The following is a 21,678-nucleotide window of genomic DNA, read 5'->3' on the forward strand; positions in this document are numbered from 1 at the left end:
TTCTTCTTATTATTATTGTATCCATGTTATTTTGAGGGCATCTTAATTTGAAGAATAACTGTATGCGTTGCATGAATACCGGTATTAAATACAAAACAAAGTACATCAGTGAATTAAAGTGTTTGTTTTAGGTACTGCTCAGTAAAAGTGTGGGGGTCGGAACAAACAGACTCCGGGTCAGCAGGTGGCGCTCTACATCTCTACTGTTTTGTCGAATCAAGAGTAAGGTCCCCTTTGAGCCCCCGTACATTACGAAAGGTAAGGTTAGTTAGCTGACTGCTAACTTCGCATGTACGAGTTCTGACATTGAGATAAACATCGACAACCAACCTGTTTCTGCTTTGACTAATAAAAGGTAGGAAATACAAACGTGTTGAAGAGATTTTTTTAACTTGTGTCCTCCCTCACAGCAAGACGACCGTTTTCCGGCGCGTGCTGTTACACAGTAAACTGTTTATTTTGAGGAGGCGACGTTAAACCGGACAAATTCTCATGGTGGGTTAAGTGTTAAAAACCACAGTGATCTGTATTATGATCTATGCAAATGATAAATAATTCAAAGCTGCGTAAAACTGCATTATTTTGTCGAGCTATAGCTTAATCTTTAATGACTGGACTGGGGTGGAAAACAAGTGCTTCAGTTGAGTATTTCCTTTTAATGCTGCCTTTTATCAGTTTTCCACTAATAATCAATTGGCCAACAGCGTTTTTTTCTCCCCTTCTCTTGATTTATTTAAGGTTTTTGCGCAAAAGCGACTAGATTAAAAGATAAACCTGTGGTTTGTCAACCTTCCGGCTGCGAGTTCGTTTTTAAACCAAAACATGAATGAAGTGTGCCATTGGAAATGTTTTAGAGGACGGTGTAAAAACATGAAATCAAATGTTTCTCTTAAATTTCTTCTTCATCATCAAATGAGCCCCGCTGACTTTAAAGGAGCCCCAATTGCAGGCTGGGGACGTCTGGACTAAGCATACAGCACACTATTAGTAGTTATGGTCTGAAAACAACGTTATATTTCATAATTAGTCTCTCTTTGGAGTAGTTATTTTCTGGAGAATGAGTACCTCTGCTCCAAGTACACTATACTTACTTGCAACTGAATATCATATTGTTATAGTACTTTTAAACAGTGGAACACAGAATATTCTCAACTACAATTTATCAAGAGATCTCACCATTTACAAATAATGTATCAGTGTTTGGACCAATGCAGGCTTTTTTAGTTGCATCTCAGAATTTTTCCACTGGAAAAAAATTTGGTTAATTTAGAGATGAATGACATTTTCATAATTAGCAGGGCTGAAATATTGCATAAAGTATTGCATTGTGTCTTGTGAAGTGGAGAAAAGTGTTTTTTATTTATATATATATATAAATGTTGTTGTTGATCGTTTCATCTGCAACACACTGAATAATCTTATTCGGTGCAAAACCTCAGAAATTACAATAGTAGTGGGGTGTTTTATATGGGGTGGTATATTAAAGGTATCTTTAGCACCTGACTAAACCTAGTCTTTATTCAACCTTGTGCTCCTCATTCCTTCAGGGTCCTCATCATGGTGTCAGGGAAGCGTCTGGCTGATATAGGCTATCGGGCTTTTTCTGCCTCGATGATGCTGCTAACGGCGTACGGAGGCTACTTGTGTGCGATGCGAGGATACCGCTACATGCAGAAGCAAAAGCAGCTGAAAGTGGCCGCAGAAAACCAGGACCCTGAGGTCATCAAAGACTGATGTCAAGACAGCTGTGCTCCTTCCTTGCACAGATGTGGACATTTTTCATTCCTCTTGTGTTTGTCATTCGCTATGTCGTGACAAGGTTGATTTTACCCCCGGATGTCTGTACGATTTCACAGGCGTTACCTCACAAAGACGAGTTTTTGTTTATAAAGCTTCGCCAAGCAAATTAATCAAGAACACATTTGCATCAGTGGCCTGTGGCACGTTCACTGTCAGTGGCACTGTTTCAGGAATGAAGATGGCTGTAATCGTTTGTATTGTGTTGTATTAAAATGCCTTCAACCACGTTAGTATGCTGTATTTCTTCACAGGACTTTGAAAAGAGACATCCTTCAACAACAGAATATATTTGAAAATACATTTGTACAAGGCACTCGGGTGAGAACATGATTTTTTTTTCCACGAGTCCTTGTACCTGTATTCCCGTACAGGCAGTGACAAACAATCTCATACACATTTGGTCTTAGAAGAAGTAAAAACAGTAAAACAAATCACAGTAGCCAAAATAAAGTAGTGAAGGGTAAATCCATAATAAGCTGCAAAGGGCCCCAAACGTCTTGCTACTCAAACTGATGAAAACCACAACTGCAACAATCCATAATTATTTTTCTCTGAATTTGTGTGATAACTGCAGTGAGAGGTCTGCTCTGTGCAATCGAAAGTGAATGAACCCTTTGAGAGAAAAACAATCCAAGTTCAACTGACCAATAAAACTGGGAGAGAACATTGAAACCGATTGTCTGCATGAGACATCCCGACACATTTTAAAAATAAGGCTATACAAATCACATGCTTCAGTTGATTTCCATGTCATTTCAGCTTTTACATGTCACCTCTGGAGTTCGGCGTCTTTACACGGGTCTCCACAGCCAATAGTGTGAGTGTCTGCACATCCTTCATCAGTTCACAAACATGAATGTGTGCACACCAACAGTCACTGTAATTTGTGTGTGAATGTGGGACGTCGAAGCTCTTAGAGGCGCTTGCACGGAGCCAACTGCAGGGAACTCCCGGCTTCTGTCCCATGGTCAGCCCGACCAGCTGCTGTGGCTCTGCATTCGTGATTTGAGAGCAGCGCAGTGGCCGTTCAAGCCGTTTTCTCCTTTGGTATGGGGAGGGGAGGTCTTGAGGCCGTCTGTGGCTGAGTCAGGCTCTTCCTCTGAGCTGCTCTCAATGTCACTGCGGACATCATTGCAGACCTGGAAAACGGGAGAGAGAATTCTGTCACTAAACAGCTGATGAAGACTTAACTGTGAGATACTCAGCTGAAAATTGTGAGTTTCTATTTGTCAGTTTCTTTTCTTTGTTACTGTGTAATGAGCCTGAAAGTGACAGGATAGGACCACAGGAAGGAGAGTGACTCATTGGTTTAACTGCTCAGACTGCACAGACCAGTGACACTCTGTCATATTAATCAGGTTGAAAACAGAAGGAAGGTTGGGAATCACCATGGCTGATATATTTCTACACCTGATTTGCCACAGGGTGGTGGTGTGGGACAACTTTCCTGCTTAATAAGAAACAGTTGGGCATACCTGACATTCATGACAGCATTATAGCATTGCTCAGCATGTACAACCCCTCTCCTATTGCTTTTGTGAGTGGGGCTGGAGCTAAGTGTAGTCTGCAAGAGCTGTCTGAGTAAAAGCCTATACAGCTGCTCTGAGTCTGGATGGAAACACACAGGAGAGGTGAAATTAAGGTTTGAGAAACAAATAACAGCAGAGCAAGTGAACAGAAACTTACAGCCAAAGACAGAGAAGGTAAAGTTGTCAAGCAGACAGAGCAGATGCAGAGAAGCAAGAAAGCAGCGAGGAGGGCTCACTGGACAGAGATAAGACAGAGAGGATCCCCCTCACTCTTTCTGGGGGAGACGACATAAACTGCGTCTGCAGAAAGATTGAGACAGAGTCAGGGACAGACAAGAAAAACATGGTGAGGCTGCAAATCCATCGCCAAAACTAGCTGTGAGGTTCCACGTTGTACATGTGAATAAACATTCTGCTGTCAGGCAAAGAGGCCCGGCTGGGAGTAACATTTACCTGGTGATCTGTGTTACTGATGAAAGCAAAGTGGATCATTAAAAAAAGTGTGGAGTGAATAGTGATCAATACATGTAAAAAAACACTTTAGTTTAGCTGTAATCTGTTCACACACTTTGTTAGAGAATTCAGAGGAGGAATTATATCCTGAAACATAAAAGATACACCAACTAAAGTACTTTTGAATCGAATGAAATCACATCAATGTGAAATATGTCTGATAAAAATCAGGGTAAATTCAAGCTTATGAAATAATACTCCTCAGGAAGCAACACCAGTCACTTTACATGGTAAAAACAGGTTTTTGAAGTATTTTGTTCATTCATTCACTTTGTACTTGGCCCAATGTCGATCGGGTTAGATGAGGAGCGTTGATGAAAATCTGAGACGCTGACCAGGGTTCAGAACCAGAGGAGACTCTGGCCGGGTCTCTGCAGGACCTTCAGCGGTTTCCTTTGGGCAAACTTTGGCGATATGCTTTGAGTAAGTCAGCTTTGCTGAAATGTAAAACTTTCGCCCCAGCGTCGCTCAGGAGAGTTTCTGCTCGGTAGGTTCTGCATGCATCTTTCCTGTGTGCTGATTAGCCTGCAGACTGTCACAGAAAAGCATCGCCTCAGCATGAAGCTGCCATATTATGTTGGCTCATGGAGATAGTATTAGTGGGAAGAGTCTCAGTTCCTGGTTTTTACACGTCCAGGCTGATGGGAATTGTGACTAAATAGTTAAATCTCTGTTGCATCAGTTCAGAAGATGTTGCTGCTCTTACTGCCATTCAGCAGATTCTCAGCAGACTGTCATGTGTTGGTGACGGATGGCTCCTGTCTGACCGTCCTACCATACAGGCCTAATAAGAGTGCTGCATAGTTATCCTTCTTTTCCTCTCAACCAAGGGGCTGTGGATCCCATTCATAATGATGACTGGCTTGTTTTTAGCTGCCAGGCTTAGGCCCTTTATCCCAATAACTTGTCTGGCTGAGCAGTCGGATCTAGAAACTGTGTTAATGGTCCCGAACTTCTCCCTTTTTTGAGTAACGACAGATACTTTAGACTACAGAAACGTTCCTGTATACTCCTCAAGAGTTCCCAAACTCAAGAAAACTGTTTTTATTTTGCCTTTGAGGAGAACTGTGTAGACTAATGATGGGAAAAAAAACAGATCCCAATGACTCACCTTGCCTCGCAGCATGGCTTTAATAGCTATACGGGCTATGAGGTACGACCAGAAGATGTGCAGCACTTGAAGGACCAACAGTAAGATATTGAACAGCCACCAGGATGGAAATGGCCCGACTATGGCCCAGCTTTCAAACATGGTGGAGTTCAGGACCCTGTGAAACCAAAGGGACAAACAGATGGAAACGTTACACCCAAGTACCGAGACAGCTTTTTGTCTCTCTCTTTATATGTTAAACTAACTTTTGTTCTATTGGACTATGATATCATGTGATAGAGGTATAAGTGCTCCATTGGCCTCCTTTTTTTTTCTCAGCTGAGCTTTTAGTGTTCCAGCATTTCTCTTTTCTTTCCATTGTCACTGTTCATCTCAGGTTTCGTTGTACATGTGTACAATGATAATAAAGCATCTATCCATCTATCGCATGAATGTATCTCTGTGGGAGGAAGAAACAATCAATCAATCTACTTCTGTCATATCGTTACCTGACACTCTCCTGATGTGCTCCAGTGTAACAATACAGATTATTATTGTCAATTAGAAGCCAAGGGTAACCACACAGGTGTGTAACACAGATTTAGTGTAATAACAGATGGACTGAGGTCACGTCTTCCTTTAAATCCAGCTGAGTGGCGTGAGGTTGTCAACAGACCCCCGCCCCCTACCCCCCCCCCGCGCCGGTATAGATTTCAGTCCACGTCGCTGCACCAGCAACACTAGCTTAATCAATCAACCACACCAAGACACTGAATATAGCTGCTCAGGTTACTTTTGACAACGATAGGTTCCCTATTGTCTGTCTCTGTGGAGGCTGAGCAGCACCACCCAGGTTTCTGTCGAGGAACAGCCTTCATCTGAGTGGCGCTCTACGCCTAAAGTTCAGCACAGATCTAAGAGTTTTAAAGGAGAAGTTAAGTGACGTAAGTCAGGCACTGTTAAGCGCCTGGTATCCACACAGTTGCATAATGTTATACGAAGCAGCGCATGGTGCTTTTTATTTTAGAGTCACTTAAAATCCATTCAAAGGCTGCAGAATCCAGACGATGGTTCTAAACAGGTTATGAATCACAGCTCCGGGATATATGCTAAAATAAAGGTTATCTACGAAATCAAAGCACGGTATATTTATGATCATTTCTATAAAAGCAGCTCAGAGAAAGCCTTCAAACACTCACTTTAAACATTGCTCAGCCACCACCATGAACATCAGCGCTTGATCATTACTCTTGATTTAACATCCACGAAAAACAGGCATCATCCATCCATTAAATAAAAATGAAGTAATCTCATTTGCAAAGCACAGGTAATGCATGAATAAACTAGTAGTTGCAGGTGTCAGACAGTACTCACCATATTGGAAATATAACGAGTCGTGTGATGAAGAAAGCCACACTAAACATAATGAAAAGGAAGTCACACAAGCGCTGGGACTTGGCATAGTTGGCCAGCTTAGCAGCCTGTTGAAGAACAAAACATGTTTAAAGATTTGTTTGTGAGCTGAACAAAAATTTGCTCCACACATCAACTGTGCTAAACAGTTTGGATTTAAGCCAAGAGGAAACAACTTCTAACAACAAGGAAACAATAAGGCTGCTGAGACTGAGGGGAAAGTACTGAAAGTGACGGCCGAGGCTGCTCGGTTATCACTGGCCAACATGTGTGTATATCAACCATGTTTCCTTTTTCAGCTTATGAGAGAGAACCTTTGCTCAGTGTTGCATGTGCCAGAGAAGCTTATGCATCACTGTAAAAATAACACTATGGGGAACGCTTAAAGAGAGTTTCTGTCTATGACAAGATGTGAAATGAGGTGTCATGTCATGCAAAACCAATTATCTATCATTTCACTGCAGTTCCCAGGATATTAGATCCTGCCTTGTGTTACGCCTCTGAAACAGATGACTGTTCCCTGTTATTACCGACCTCTAGCAGGAAATCAGAGGCATCGTGGACACACAGCACGAGGCTCCCCACCCGCGCCATGTTGTTGACGTAAGAGAAGCTGATCAGACCCACTGTTGCTAGGTGATGGATGAACATGATCAGGAAGTCCTGCAAATGAATAAAAAAGGAGAGCAATGGTTAGAGTAGTGTACGTGCACACGGAAAGTTCTATTGTACATTTCACACTGAAGATGCAGCTTCCCACAGCCTTCAAACGGAAATGTCACATCAACCACTGAATGAATTGTGGTTCACACATTGATGTCTATAAATAACTAAAGGTCACGCAGCAAATTAAGAGCACGAACATAAAGCCTGCTTCACATCAACATGTTAACTGTGAGCCTGTAGCTGAGCTTAAATTTGACTAAAAGCCCTCTTGTTCCACAGAAGATGGTAAATCTTTTATCTGTTTACACTGACAGCCAATTAAAGGATTTCACATTTCCCCAAATAAAAAACCTAAAATAACGCGCAGCCTTGCAGCTGCAAGTTTCTTTAAAAAGAGACGCGACATAATAAGCAAATTCCAGCAAAACAACAGAGAATTTCATTTAAGAGCCGACTACGACACATTGGAAGTAGAGAGTACTCTGGGCGAAATGTGCCTGAATTAGAACGAAATAGAACTGAGGTCACAGAAGAAGAAGAGTGATAGTATTCTAAATGAGTTGATCAGCAGTGTGAGCTGCAACAACGAATGCCCTCACATGTCTGACAGAGTTTTATGTTGAGTCCAACCTTTACGTCATGCTGTGTCAGTCACAGAAACACTAAGTTAAAGAGGCTGACTGCAGCGGCTTGTTTGACAGAATAAGTTAATGTCCCCTTTTTTGTCTGGTATTTGAATTGAACTTTCTGAAGCTCACTGAAACCGTAGCAACTCCCTGACGTTTGCAAAACTCAAACTAAAATTATGATAAACCACATGAAAAAGCACACCATGTCATTTGTTATGTTTTAAGTTCCTGGTTCAGTCTTTAGTTTTGCCATGTTTTCCTTAGTTTCCCCTGCCCTGCCATGCTTTTCCCCTCAGCTGCAGTCCCCCCCCCAGTATTTAGTTTGCAGGGTTTTTTTTCATGTTCAGTGCCAGATCCTCACCGTCATCCATGCCATGTCACAGCTACTCATGTGCAGTCAGGTCTGGGCTCGTCAGGTTTGTTCCCATGTTTTTTTGTTTAGTCATAGTCAGGTTTTTTCCCCATAGTTTAGATGAATGTATTCCGGCTCAGCCGCGCTTTGTGTTTTACTTTTGAAATAAATCAAGTGTTTTTGTTGGAAACATCTGCATCCGGGTCCTACCGTCACCACGCCACGCAACACCCCCCCAACGTCACACACGACTGTTCAAGAAAAAATGCAGTCCGTATCCCTACATAGAAGCAACATTTACGGTTTAATTTCTGACTTCATCAGACAAGACTGAGCAGAGTAGGCGATGATGTAATATTGCATCACCTCTTACTTTCAGACGTAAAACCATCAGCATGCCTCGAAAGAGTTGCACTCATTCTTGTTTGAGCTGGGATGGACATGCCTGGTGGCCTTGAAGCAACTTTCTGATACCATAAACTGCCTTGAAGAAAAGCATTTATAACACCTTCAGCTCCGTTGAATTAAAATCTTAAACTCTAGATTAGGTCCCACTGATCAGAACCTCCATAGAGGGTAAAACTCTCGTCTTCTAAGACCTGGTGTTCGCTTTGTTGTCACTGAAGTTTGTGGCGCCCTCCAAGGCCTTCAGGATTCTTGTCTAGCAAAACATTTAAAAACAAATGTAAAGTAAGATTAATGTTGCAGATCTCTAGAAAAACACGTTGGCAGTGGCTTAAAACGCTTGGCCAAACAAAAGATGTGTGCGTCTGCAGAGGATTAGCTGCAGACAGACTGCTCTGCAACAGCTTTGGTGAGGAAAGATGCATTGTGTGGTTTTGATTGTCAATCTAACTAGCAACACCATAAAGGGAATTTATGTCAAATGACATTAACACGTGGTGCATCTCCTGACTGTTGAATGCTGGAACTTTAATTTTTATTGAGCAAAAGATAAAGCATCCAGAGAGAAAAACACATTACCGGCCCTTATCTTAGATTATTATTATTTAATTTTAAATGATTTACTGTCTCTTTTTATCGTTTGGACATCCATTTCCTGTATCCGTACATATCTATACAACACATTTATTATTAGGAGAAAAAAAAAAGATTAGGAAATAAGAAGCGCAAATGTAAGGAGGAAATTCCTTCATGAATTAAGGCCTTTAATGTAATAAAAAGAAATTCTGCTGAAGACGTAAGTTGAACGCTTTGCTGCGTCTGCCTCATCTGATCTTCATATAATAAATAGATTCAACTGACTGCATATGAAACCAATCTAAAACAATTCTGCAGAGATCTGCAGAGTACCAGCTAACCAAAATAAAGTGTGTGCTACTCTGGGATTCAGAGGAATTTCTGCAATCCTAACAGACTTAGGCCTGCTCCATCCTGCAATCACATGACGGCTGGTGCCCTCGTGCTGAAAACACAGAGCAGTCACAGAGCAAGCAGCATCAGCTGCACCCGCCCCCTTCAAAAACACGCATGTGACCTGCTTCCAAAATAAAAACTGAAGAGTCTGTTATATAGATAACTCAAAAGTCAGGTTTCCTTTTGACGTACTCTAATTTACATTAAATGGAGACACTTTGCATTGCAGGCACTCTCATTTACACATCCTCTGGTACTGACAAATGAGGAACAATAGAAGTATTGACTGATGCTTAACAGGGAGTGGCCACTCTGGAGTATCCAGACTGGTCTAATCTAACAGACACTGATTCAGTGTTACGCTTACCTTCCTCTTTATGTCGGTGAACTGGGAGAACATAAGTGACCAGTAGAAGGCCAGTTCTGACACATAGTAGTAATAAAGACCCCAAGTCATGACCTGGAGAGACAGAGAGAAGCTCATATGAGAACTTTATCCATTCATAGCACTAAAGTGAACTACTCTGGATACACAATGTGAGAGAGTCACAGACGTGTGACTATTGCATGAAACAGGGACTCATCATTATGCTCAGTTTAATAAAGCAATAAAGGTGAGGCTGTATCTGACTTTCAAGCTACACAACAACTCCTTCAGAGAAATGAAAATTCACACACACCAAATGATGGACATGAAGCAGATACTGAAGTGTCTGCAGATATACTGTTAGCTACTATATCATTAAGTAAATAATCTGTGTATATATACAGTAATTCTCCTCAGTGAATGAATGAACTAATTAAAAACTTTCAACCCATTATTGTCATAGGAGTTGATGGCAGAAACAACATGGTATCGTTTTCCATTGTCTTCTGGTTTATATTTAGCACAAAGATGGAAAGTGGAACTTTCCGCCTTTCTTCTCCAGCCAGAACCGAAGATTCAAGCTTTTCTCACCTATGACACCCACAACCTACACAAGTAGGTCTAATCACTACATGTGCATATGGAAAGTCAACAGCAATATGTTTGAACATCATTGCCAGACTGCTTTTTATGGCATTTTATCACGTATTCGAGACTATGGGGTAAAAGTAAACAGTGGCAAAGTTTCTGCTATGACACGCTAAGAAAAGTCAACACTGGCTTTGATTCTGCACATAACTAACAGTGCAGTTTACCTGCACAATGCAAACCAATCCAGTCCAAGTGTAAACTGTAAAAAAGCGACACTCACATTACACTTTTCTATTCTTGTTCACCAGTCAAACGATTTACATTCACAGTACCCATTGGGCCAACTACACACTGCTTCTTATTATATAAATCTTGATAATGCGCTGCGTACACACACTCACAAACCCACGTGAGCATCAGAGGTGATATTATCTTGCCCTTTGTCGTGTGTACAAGGGAAGCTGGGAATTAAACCAGTGACCTTCTGATTGGTCAACATCCTCTCCATCTTCTGTGCCACAGCCATCCCAAGCAAAGTGCAACAAATATGGTTGGTTGAAGTTGGAAATAACTTTCAAAGTATGTAAATAACCTTTACGGTTATTATGAACCATAGAGGAGATAAATAAATTAAAAAAAAGAGCTGAAACATACCTGATAGGGGTAACCGTACCAACAATGCCGTGTGTCCCACATCCAAGGAGACTAAAAAAAGGAAATTTAAGTAAAAAAGGTGCATTAGCCAGGCAAATCATGGTAATGTCTGAGTTTATACCATGATAAATGTCTGCTGCTGACCCTCACCTGCCACAGAAACTGGAACCCATACGTAAATATCCCAAAATAAAATGTAAATCTCCACCTAGAAGTAAAACAGAGGAAAGAATGCTGAAATTAAAGAATCAAACAAATGGTTACCAAGTTCATTTAAACATTTATACTGGCCAAAAGACACAAACAAATGCTAACGCTTGGCTTTTCAGAGCAGTGCGTTTAGTCGCCACTGCAGAAATGGTTGGTGTTTGTCTGGAACACCAGACTCAAATGTACAGTTGATTTTGACAGATGATGCCGGATGTTTACCCTCCATAACGTCTAGCATAGATGCTCTAAAACTGACGGCAACAACTCGCGGATGAAAAGTGACGAGACTGATCAACAACTTTATCCGTGTCCAAGCCTGCTAGCAGCTCTTTTTCTGTGACACTGTGTGGGCCTAGCGTCTGTGGGCCAGTAATAAAAATATACTACACTAAAAGAAACTACACTAGTTATCTCAGATGGTCGCAATTATCGGAAACTCTGGTCCAACGCAGCCTGCAGGATACAGTGTGATGCAATAAGTCTATGATGTGGGAGGTAGTGGTGAACTGGACTTCAGAATATCAGGGTAAGACACAGCTGCTGCCAATGGGAAATGATTTCACTGGTTTATTTCAGTGCAGGTGAACCATGCTACTTCTGGTTTAAACACGGCACAAGTGAGCTCAAGCCTGCAGAGAGGTTAGAAGTGACCCCAACAGGAATGAACCTACATGCTCTCGCAGAACTTTGTGTGCGTGCTGGGTTTATCTTGGTTCCTGCGGTGCCTGAACCAGCGCTGGACCTTTCGCACCTGCCAGTCAAGCTGCTTAGACAGGCCATCCAGATGGCGTGCGTCTGGGTTCTGTCACGAGAGAAAAGAGGCAGCAAAGGATTGCAAACCTTATTATTGAGACTCTGAGGACAACATAATCAGAGAGAGAAGATGATGGTAAACTGAAGAATAAAAAATACGAAATGATTCAGTGAAAACTTATCAGCTAGATGGGAGAAGCCAGATATTCTCTGATAATGTGAGTAATGAAATGCTTCCTCACACAGCCTGATAAGGTCTGTCTGACTCCATCTATGCGCTAAATGTGAACTATTCATTTGTAATCTTTGTGAGAGAAAAAAGTTTTATCAATTTTATCAAAATATAATTCATATTAATAATAATATTATTTTTCATTTCTATTTGATGACAGGCCGACATATTTTGAGAGAATCTAAAAATAAAAAGATTAAACTTATTAAACACAGACATGGAAGACTAACTTCAAATGTAAGCCAGGTGTGTGACTTACAAATCAAACACAGCAACAAATACACCAGAAAGTACCAGAATGCACTTCTTTTACATGTAAAGCGCGTTTTTCTTTCGATTTGTATTTGCTACTTCTCTTTACGATACCATATCAGACTTAACTGGATGGACATAAAAACAAAACAATGACCTGAATAAAAGCTGATGCGGTGGAAGCTGTAAGCAGCATTCAGGGCAGTGTTCCACCTCGTATTTAAAACTGGGAAACGATTAGTTTTAATTAAATTCGATCCAGATTTATCCAAATCCCAACAGATGTCATCTCAAGGCACTTCAAAGATTTGGAAAGTGTGAAAGCTTTGACAAACATGACTTGGTGAAATGACGCAGAATTGCCATGAAAAAGTAAACTTAAGTCAATCTAAACTTCTGCAGTTCCATGAAATAAAACCCAACTCTAAATGAGGCAACTTTAAACTTTACGTTACTGATACTGTGATCTAGCATCCATCTTTGGGATGCGAGAGGAATGAATGAATCATTACGATCCACCTGAACATAAATGCTTCTTTAAAACAGGGAACGGGTCCAAACCTTTGTGATGGATGTAAACACTTTCTCCAGCACCGCATTGGGCTGAGCTCTTCTCCCCGCACCGGCCTGGATGTGAAGACGTCGGGCACAGGCGCTGGCAATAAATCTGCGATGGAGGTGAAAGGTGGAGGGTCACTCGCTGTTGTTGAAACATGAACACTGAACGAACAGGGCCACAATGGAGAGTTGTTTTAAACACTTCTCAGGCCCTGATGTGAAATCAACCTCAACCGGGGTTCTTCTGTGCATTCATAGTGTTCAGAGGGACGGCTCTTTTGGACCCAGTAGTACAAACATATCAGTGGATAAATATCGCTTCAGGAATCTTCTTCTCTTTTCTTCTGCAGAGCCAATTTTGTGCCACATGTCTCCAGCAGAGGAACAGAAATGGAGAGCATCCTCGATCTGTTTTAATGGACTGACTGGCTAATGGCTTCCCAGGGATGAAATACAGATGAAACTTGCTAAAGATTCACAAATCTCCTGTGATTAGAGGATGTCTTCATTACTGGAACATTACGTCCCTGAAGATCCCCGTCGGCAGGTCTGTTGTGCATTATGACTCAACTGCCACAGAATAAGGAGGCTGGGTTTAGTGTGGATGCTTACCTGAATAAAACCCAGAGAAGCTGAGCTGTGATTCTAACAGGTAATGCAGGTGCTTTATAGCGTTATCGGCTTACAGGCGGCTCCTATATGTTTGTTTAGTATCAGTCAGCATGTACAAACAACGACTGTTTGGGATTGGTGTTACCTTTTCAATATCTATTCCATCCAGATTGATTTATTCTGGATATACTGACACATATTAGATTTGTTGATTCTGAATTTGTTGTCAATTTGCAGAAGGTGCAAATCCATTTTTTTTTCTTTTTCCATCATGTGAACTTAGGAACTCAGGTGAAACTTCTGCACTGACTGAGCAGAGTCTTATAGAGACTTGGCTAAAATAGCCAAACATTGCTAGATTGTGCAGCACTGAAACTCCTGAAGAACAAACATTCCTGAGATCTGTGATGGATCTCTGTCACCAACAGCGATGAAAAGAGAGACGTCGCTGTAAAGATCCAGTAAAACTCATTTCACAGACGATGTAGTAGAAGGTCTATTGACACTGTAACTTTACAGAATCCTTCTTGGCTACAATAAAAACCTTTTGACAGGGAAAAAAAACCAACACAATAGTCCAAATCCTCAAGCTCAGCCGTGGGTTTGTTTGAGCGACTTTAACTCTCTTATGTAAATCAGGGGATTTAGTTCGGTACACAGATCAAATCCAGACTTTGTCTTTTTTGTTTGTAACAATGTTTAAACGATTGCATCGAGACATTGTTGTGTGACTTGGGTTTCATTTGCTTTTGAAAGCTCAGACAAAACACAAATCGTGGGTGTGAGCTTGAGTTTTTTTTAACCCACATGTCACAAGCTTTTCCAGTCTTCATCAATTTTTCTGGAGTGTCGCTGGTGGGACGATCTCATGACACGGCAGCGTTTAATACAATTTTCTAAAGGGCTGGATTTCCTGCCAGTTTTTCATTCATTATAACAGGCTTCCAAAAATAAACACTGAGGACTAAACCAGGATCTTCGTCTTTCAGGCTCTCCCTTTATCAGGGGTCACTAAAGCTCACTGATGACGGGAATATTGATCGATATTCTTCAACTTCCTGTAAAACTGGGCTAATAAGAAACAACTACGTGGTTGTCTGGGGCAAAATGACTCAGCAGAAACAGACAAATCCAAATTTGAAGACAAATGTCATACGTTTGTCACAGTGCTCTAATCTAATTTAATTTATACCACAAATAAATTTAGTAGGTTATTGTAAGTATTTATGAAGTGTTTCTGGTGTGATCTTAGGTCAGCCAGGGGTAATCACTTTTATCCAGACACAACCCTTGTCCTGTCGTCTTGCTATTTATTTGACAAATGCAGACCCTGCAGCATCAAATCATCGCCTGTTTGCCCACTAAAATCCAGCAGTGTGTGCGGTTGCTCTCCACTCTTTTATTCTGTCTAAGCAGATAAATTAGATGCATTTCTAACACATCACCCTTACGGCCTTTAAGCTTCACAAGCTTGTGTAAGTAGGTTCTTCCTGATTACTGAAGCATGGCTGAACCTTTTATTTCCTCCCTCTCTGCATGAACCTGAGTTACTTCCCAGCACGTTGCTCCTCCTGTCCTGAAGTATCGTTTGGTTTGGAGCTTTGACAAGTACGTAGATCAAAGCAGCTGGTTTATAAAACTACGAAACGGATTCAACCTATAAACATAAAGTTGTAATAAAGATTACACTGACCTTTGGGCAAATTCATGCTTAAAAACAGACTTATTTCCTAAATGGGTAGCCTGAGTTCCTTTTGAAGTGCACTTTCAGATCAAACTTCATGAATTTTATGATGCAAAAAGCAAAATGCAGCAACACCAATGGACCGAGACCTCTGTGGCACTCAAGTGCAAACTAGCAAAAACAAAGGCAATTCTGCAGAGAAGTTAAACAGGACAGATCAGTTTCATGTGGCATGATGTTGTTAAACATTGCTCTGGGCAATTCACTGTTTTACAAGTGATGGTAATATGCAGCCATCAGTTTCTGCCACGTAAAAGCTCAAGGGTGGCACAGAGCTGTGATGGATTGTGTAAGTTATTCACCCTGAACTCGCTCCATCTCACTTTAAACTCTTACTCTTAAGCATGCATGAGCTTCTCTTGAGTGTATAAGTTCTTCAAATTTGTCCTCAGGAGGAGGAATCGACATTTAGCTTACAAACGCCTGTGCCTACTGAGCTAATCGGTGGACAGCAGCAACAGGGGGTGGGGGGGGGGTGGAAGCGAGAAACAAAAGATCATCTATTTATGTCAAATGTCAAAACATCCCTGTTCCTTCTCAGAAGCTTCCCCTCCAACACACACAAAGCCTGTTACCAGGACACAGGCTTGGCATGGTCTGTGTACACGGACACAAGTAGCCCGGAGGGCTGAGGAGTGAAGAGAACCGAGCTACTCCACACTGGAAAACTTTCCAGTCCTGGGTCTGAAGCTGAGACTCGGCTCTATTCACAGCACTGAAATGGATGTAACTGTGGCCTTCATTTGACTTGACTTTATGGCATGCGTTTCAAGACAGAAATGAGATTTTGAAGGGTGATAATGTCAGATTTCTCAGACTGACACCGAAAAATGAACAAAGGCAACTGCCAGACAACAGGTTTTTTGTGTTCAGTATCTACCTTCACTTCCTTGATACGATAACATACCTGCTAGCTTATGAGGAAACAAGTTTAAAAAAGGCTAAAAGAGATTATCAGCGCAAGACTGGCTACTTATAATCTCATGCACATCTCAGTTTGTAGTCCGTGCAACTGACATGGTCTACAAGAGCGTGCACACACAAAGCTGCCTGGCTGCTCACATCTACAGCGAGTGCCAGTGAGCAGCAAAGCAACGATTATGATCAAAACAAGAATGAACTGGTTCAGAGGAGGGGGGGGCCCGAGTGGGCCGAGAACAACCCTCCCTTTTGAATAGAAAAACTACCTGCAGGTGGTGAGGAATGCTGCAGATACACCTAATGGACAAATGAAAAAATGACACAATGCTTTTTTTTTATTGCTTTTTGACAAAGCAACAATAAAATGAATAAATAAAATGAATAAAAATAACAAAACAGTGCCGGTGCCTAATGTGGCTCGTTCTGCCATGCTGACCCTTCCTTACACAGATATGTCTTCGTGACGCTGCTGGCTCAGAGGTGCAACAACTCTGACCCCCCCACCCTTCACCCTAAGAAAAGAACAACAGAGCAGGCAGTGTGAAAGAGGCTTTTGTTACTCTCAAGATTAAAATCTTTCTGACACCAGTGAATGACCTCATCCTTCAGCCATGTTATCACATTTTAAAGCTGTGGAATGAAACAGACGCCTAAACTACAGAAGTGGTTCTAAAGCATTATTAGAGCAGGAAGCAGGGTGCCTTTACGAACGTGATGCTGCTGCTCAAACATTCCAAATGACTGCAGCAGCCTAGGTTGTCATAGCAGAAGTTATAAATGAACTGTCGAAAGACGTTCGATCGTCGCTCAGTCGTCAGTTCGAAAAGAAGCACTGATAGTGGAAGCAGCTGCGTTAACGGGGGTTGTCAGAGCCCAAAGGTAAAGAATAACACTACAAACGCTAATTGCTTCTGAGTACAGACGCAGACAAGACAAAGGGTTGCATTGCTGCTGAGGAAAAGTCGGCCCCAGAGGCAAAATGTGAAAGTGTCCTCACAGGTTAAGGTCATTTGGGTCGTTACAAGGCAAAGCGGAGGTAAAGGTCAACATCACAGGGATGCAGCTGAAATCGTTCACGATCGCTTCAGTGTCAATTCAGTGTGAAACGGCACCGTTGATGCAATTATACAAGGTTCCCATGTGTCACGTGATTTGAACCTATGACCTGGTTTTGTTTCTGTGGTAACAGCAGCCGAGGTGAAAGGGGTCTTCAAAAAGAAGCTGGTATATGACACTGGATTGTTATGTCATCCAGAGAAGTTGGACTAAAAGGGGTGAATGAGCCTTGAAATGTGAATGTAAAAAACATTTGAAATTTGGAAAAACTATTTTAGAACCGGTTCTACATCTTTGCTGCTCTGTGAAAAGGAGAAACAGAAAAAAAGTGAAATTAGCTTGTGTAACACAAAACCAGTTTGTGGGAGGACTCCGACCTCATTATCGCCACTGAGCGACCCTTTCACTTCTGATTTGTTGTGTTTTAAGTTCAACAGAGAGACGAGTAGGAACTCAAGCTGTGGTGTGATGTCTTTCTCTGATAAATAAATCAATGAGCCAGTTTCACCGTCTGGAGTGTTGGGTAGTAACAAGGAATAAACTGCTCTCTGATAACAGCCACCTGCACCAGGCCACACACTCCTTGAGGACAGCTTCACATTTGAATCCCCGACTGGCAGCTTTGGGACCTGAGACAGGTGGCTCAGAGCCAAGAGCATCTTACTGAACACCTCAGCAACTCCCCTTCAACGCCTCCAATATCTAATTGCTCCTACACTCCCTCCAGGCCACGGCCCTGTAGGTGTCCCCTCTACAGCCGACCTTGAGCATCCATCTCTGAACAAAAACACAAGATTATTTGCAATCCTGAATAATACATCTGTAAATCTGCCGTAGCAGAAGCTGGCCTTGCTGCATGTCTCTTTCTCTATATAATGTGCAACAACAGAGATGGACTTTCTGATGTAGGCTTGTGTTTGTTGTCACATCATTATGTGTGCTTCAAGCACAGAAATGTATGCAGGACACAGGAACCTCTTGACATATTTGGTTCCACAACCTGCATATTCAATAGAGGAGCCAGAGTCTAAATACAATTTTGAGAGGTGCTTTTTTTATACCCAAGATAGTTCCTGCTAGAAGATGTCGGAAGCAGGCTTTTGGGGTGGGTCTTAAAGAACAGGTCATAGCGTTTCTATACACTATTCATCTGGTCACAGTAAACTGAAGAAAAAGTATTTTCTTGTGTTGTCTAAATGCTTGTAGAAAATCAGACCATAGGGAAATTTAATATATGGGGTTGGACAATAAAGATGTAGTACCCAATCACAGCCAAATTAAAACTACCGGCCTAATATTGTGAGGGCCCCCCACCCCCACATTCCACCAGAGCGACATGGGCACAGGAGCTCTGAGAAGAGTCCTGAAACGTCTGCCAGCAGATCCTGGCAGCGTGGGCATGTTGGGTTGGGCCTCTATGGATTGGACTTGTTCTGACGCATCCCAAGGATGCTAGAAGTGTGTAACTTTTAGAGGCAAAGCCAACGCCTTGGGCTCTTTCTCATCTTCCTCAAAAAGTTCCTGAGCAGGTTTTGTGCCGTGGCGGGAGAGCCGGCTGCTATCGTGCTGCACTGCGGGCAACGTGTGGGTGGAGGTGCTTAAGTCCCATCCACAAGAATGCGGGGTCCCTCGGTTTCCCAGAAGAACACTGCATGGTGATAAGATAGCCAAGGTTAAGTCACTTCAGGGGTCAGAGGCTGGCTTAGTTAATAGGCCGTCTACTGGGATACAGAACAATGTTTTTCAAAGATAAGATATCCAGATTGTTACATTAATTCTGGGCTAACGTAGGCATTTAATCAATAACTAGCCACTGATTTGCAGCACAAAAATGCACCTTTTTTTTTATTTTTTTTTTTTTAACAAACTCCCATTTTTTGTTCAATATGTTCATGATTTCTTCCACACGCTGGGATGTGCCCCGCCTGTGACCCAGTGGGAGCTGGAGAAAACGTTGGGATGGATGAATGCCCCAGTTTAAAAACACACGTTCCACTATTCTATTGTTTTCTTCTCCAGTAATTAAAGAATAAAACAATGAAATAATGGAAATGGGAAAGCAAGCCCTTGGTGCTCTAACTCACTTCAAGAGTAAAAGTAACAGTAACACAATATACACAGCATACTGACAACTGTGGCACGTTTGTCTGGATTTAGAGACTGAGTGGGATTATAGACAAAAAAACCTCCCTCAGCATGTCAAATACTTTCCTTGCACTTTGAATTGAGTGGTGGTGGTGAAACCTCTGCTTCAGGTCAGTTAGTATGAGTCAAAATGTCACTTTAGTGGTTTTCCTGTCAGCAAAAATCAGGTCAAAAACCTGTGGAATGGACAATGGACCCAAATTTGATCTTCAGCAGCCCCATCAGCCCCCGTTTCTCATACCGACCAGCTTGACAACACACCAGGGCAACATGCTGGCAGGTCACCGTTATGTGACACCCAACTGGCCCATCTGGCCCATCTGTAACAGCCAACACCTGCTTTGGAAACGCTCCACGTGGGAAAACCACTGCTCTATCAGTATTACAGCGCTAGGCTTGGGCTTGTCTTGTCTTTATTTGAGGATGAGGGCCAGACCAACAATGAAAGAGCTTCACAACATCTCAGCTATGCAGCAATAATCAAACACTTTAAAGAAATGCATTGCTGTGGTTTGGAAAATCAAAAGCCTCCAGGTCATCACCGTGTTTGACAAAGCTTGCAGCAGGCCAGCATTCACATGTGTAACAAGGCAGGGTGTATGTAATGAACAAGAGCACAGCTTAACCTGTGCACGGAGCTGGATGGAGAATCCTCTAAATTTCCACGAGGCTCTTCGGTAAAATGTGAAGATGCACAGAAACAGTAAAGTGGCGGGACAGTGGTGGCGCTTCCGATAACGAATGAACGTCAGCTCAGGACTCAGATACAGGTTAGTTAAAGGCTTATTATACACAAGGCAGTATAATGCAACTTTTAACTAACTCCTCAAAAACCACCAACATCAGTTTGGAGAACAACCCCCCCCCACACACACACACTCATAAACACACACACACAGTTAGCTAACTCCATCATCCGCTGATGGAAAAAAAAAGAAGAAAAAACGTGGGAACTCAATTTTAGAAGACTCCCCCTCTCTTAAAAGAAAGCATCCGACATGAGCGGCAAATACGAACCTTTCGAAGACTATCCTGACGGCAAAAATACATAAAGCAAGCGGCAAAGCAGTCAATAAGTGTCCGACTTTGGGATACTCCACCCCGGGAGCAGGGTCCGCCAGATCCGCCCAGGTTACGTTGTGTGGGAGCCAAAACCTCTCGTTCCAGAACCAGGCTGAAAGAGCAGCCATGTTTAACAGCGTCCCTGTCCCTGGATGGCCAGAGGAAAGTAGTTTCTTATCTAAAAGAGAGGATGCCTTAAACTTGTTGGACGCGTCTTCTTCCCTTGTCACTTGTTTGATGGCTTTCCTCACTCAACTTTACAGCACGGCTGTGAAGTGTGCCGGTGGGGAACTAGACTTCCGTTTCAGTTTTTCAAAATAATAAACAATAACGGTCAATGTCCGACGTGAGAGGGTTTGAGGAACCGTAGGACTCCAACAAGTTGAGCAACACGGTGTGATTAATTCAATTTAAAACCGAGCATACTTTAATAAAACGAATAACTGTTTGGGTGAGTTGATTTAACCATTTTTCTCAGTGTTGTTTTTTTTGAAGGGTCACACGTAATCAAAGAGGGACCAGGCACACAATATGATGCAGTAAAAAGGCCAAAAACAGGACAAAAGTCCCTGCCGAGGGTTCAGTAACCTTATATTCGCCTTTTTTTCTGTACGCCACACAGACTACACTCACATTACAGAGACAAGACAGGTAAATGTGTGTAGTCATGTTTGTCACCCTCTATTGTGTTATTGAGGCTTTGAATAGGTTTGATTGATTTATAAGAATGTTTAATAGGTGTTCAACCAGGGGACCCTTTGAGCAACTCCAAATGCCCTTTAAGACTTTTAAGACCACATATAATGTCATTGGCTGCACTTTGCAATTAGACATTAGCTATTTGTATAAAACAAACTATTTCAGACAGGAGTTACTTCTCAATGTTGAATTTTATTTTTTCAGTTTTTAAGCTACAGTATCGAAACTTCCGGTACCTTAAAGCTGTTACTGTTAACTTGACAGCTCTCGGCTGCCGCCCTGAGATGAGAACTGGAATTGAGGAAGTGAGGCGAGTCCCACCTCCATGCTGAAGAGATGGGTACAATGCCTACAAGACATCCATCTCCTATCAGCGTTAACGGTTGGAGCGATACCTTCCTGGTATGGCTGGTATTTGCATTTATAAATGCTGCTATGTGAGATTTGTGAGAC

The 21,678-nt window shown here is 42.1% G+C and overlaps 2 protein-coding genes across 3 annotated transcripts; one reads left to right on the top strand and one right to left on the bottom strand.

The window, feature by feature from the left end:
• The first annotated feature begins 223 nt into the window (after positions 1-223).
• On the top strand, positions 224-2,026 carry cox14 (cytochrome c oxidase assembly factor COX14). Its single transcript, XM_072381745.1, has 2 exons — positions 224-355; positions 1,548-2,026. The coding sequence occupies exon 2, from the start codon at positions 1,558-1,560 to the stop codon at positions 1,732-1,734; it is 177 nt and encodes a 58-aa protein (XP_072237846.1). The 5' UTR covers positions 224-355; positions 1,548-1,557; the 3' UTR covers positions 1,735-2,026.
• Positions 2,024-20,785, bottom strand: cers5 (ceramide synthase 5). Of its 2 annotated transcripts, XM_072381743.1 has the most exons (10): positions 20,482-20,785; positions 12,990-13,095; positions 11,863-11,993; positions 11,132-11,189; positions 10,982-11,032; positions 9,737-9,829; positions 6,880-7,008; positions 6,307-6,413; positions 4,954-5,110; positions 2,024-2,939 (listed from the first exon to the last, which is right to left on the bottom strand). In XM_072381743.1, the coding sequence occupies exons 1-10, from the start codon at positions 20,652-20,654 to the stop codon at positions 2,769-2,771; spliced, it is 1,176 nt and encodes a 391-aa protein (XP_072237844.1). In that variant the 5' UTR covers positions 20,655-20,785; the 3' UTR covers positions 2,024-2,768. The 2 variants fall into 2 exon arrangements, with proteins under 2 accessions (XP_072237844.1, XP_072237845.1); XM_072381744.1 differs by lacking the exon at positions 9,737-9,829.
• Positions 20,786-21,678: the final 893 nt, after the last annotated feature.

Source organism: Leuresthes tenuis, unplaced genomic scaffold (assembly GCF_036924035.1).
Source record: "Leuresthes tenuis unplaced genomic scaffold, fLeuTen1.0.hap1 SCAF_3, whole genome shotgun sequence".
NCBI classification, from domain to species: Eukaryota; Metazoa; Chordata; class Actinopteri; order Atheriniformes; family Atherinopsidae; genus Leuresthes; species Leuresthes tenuis.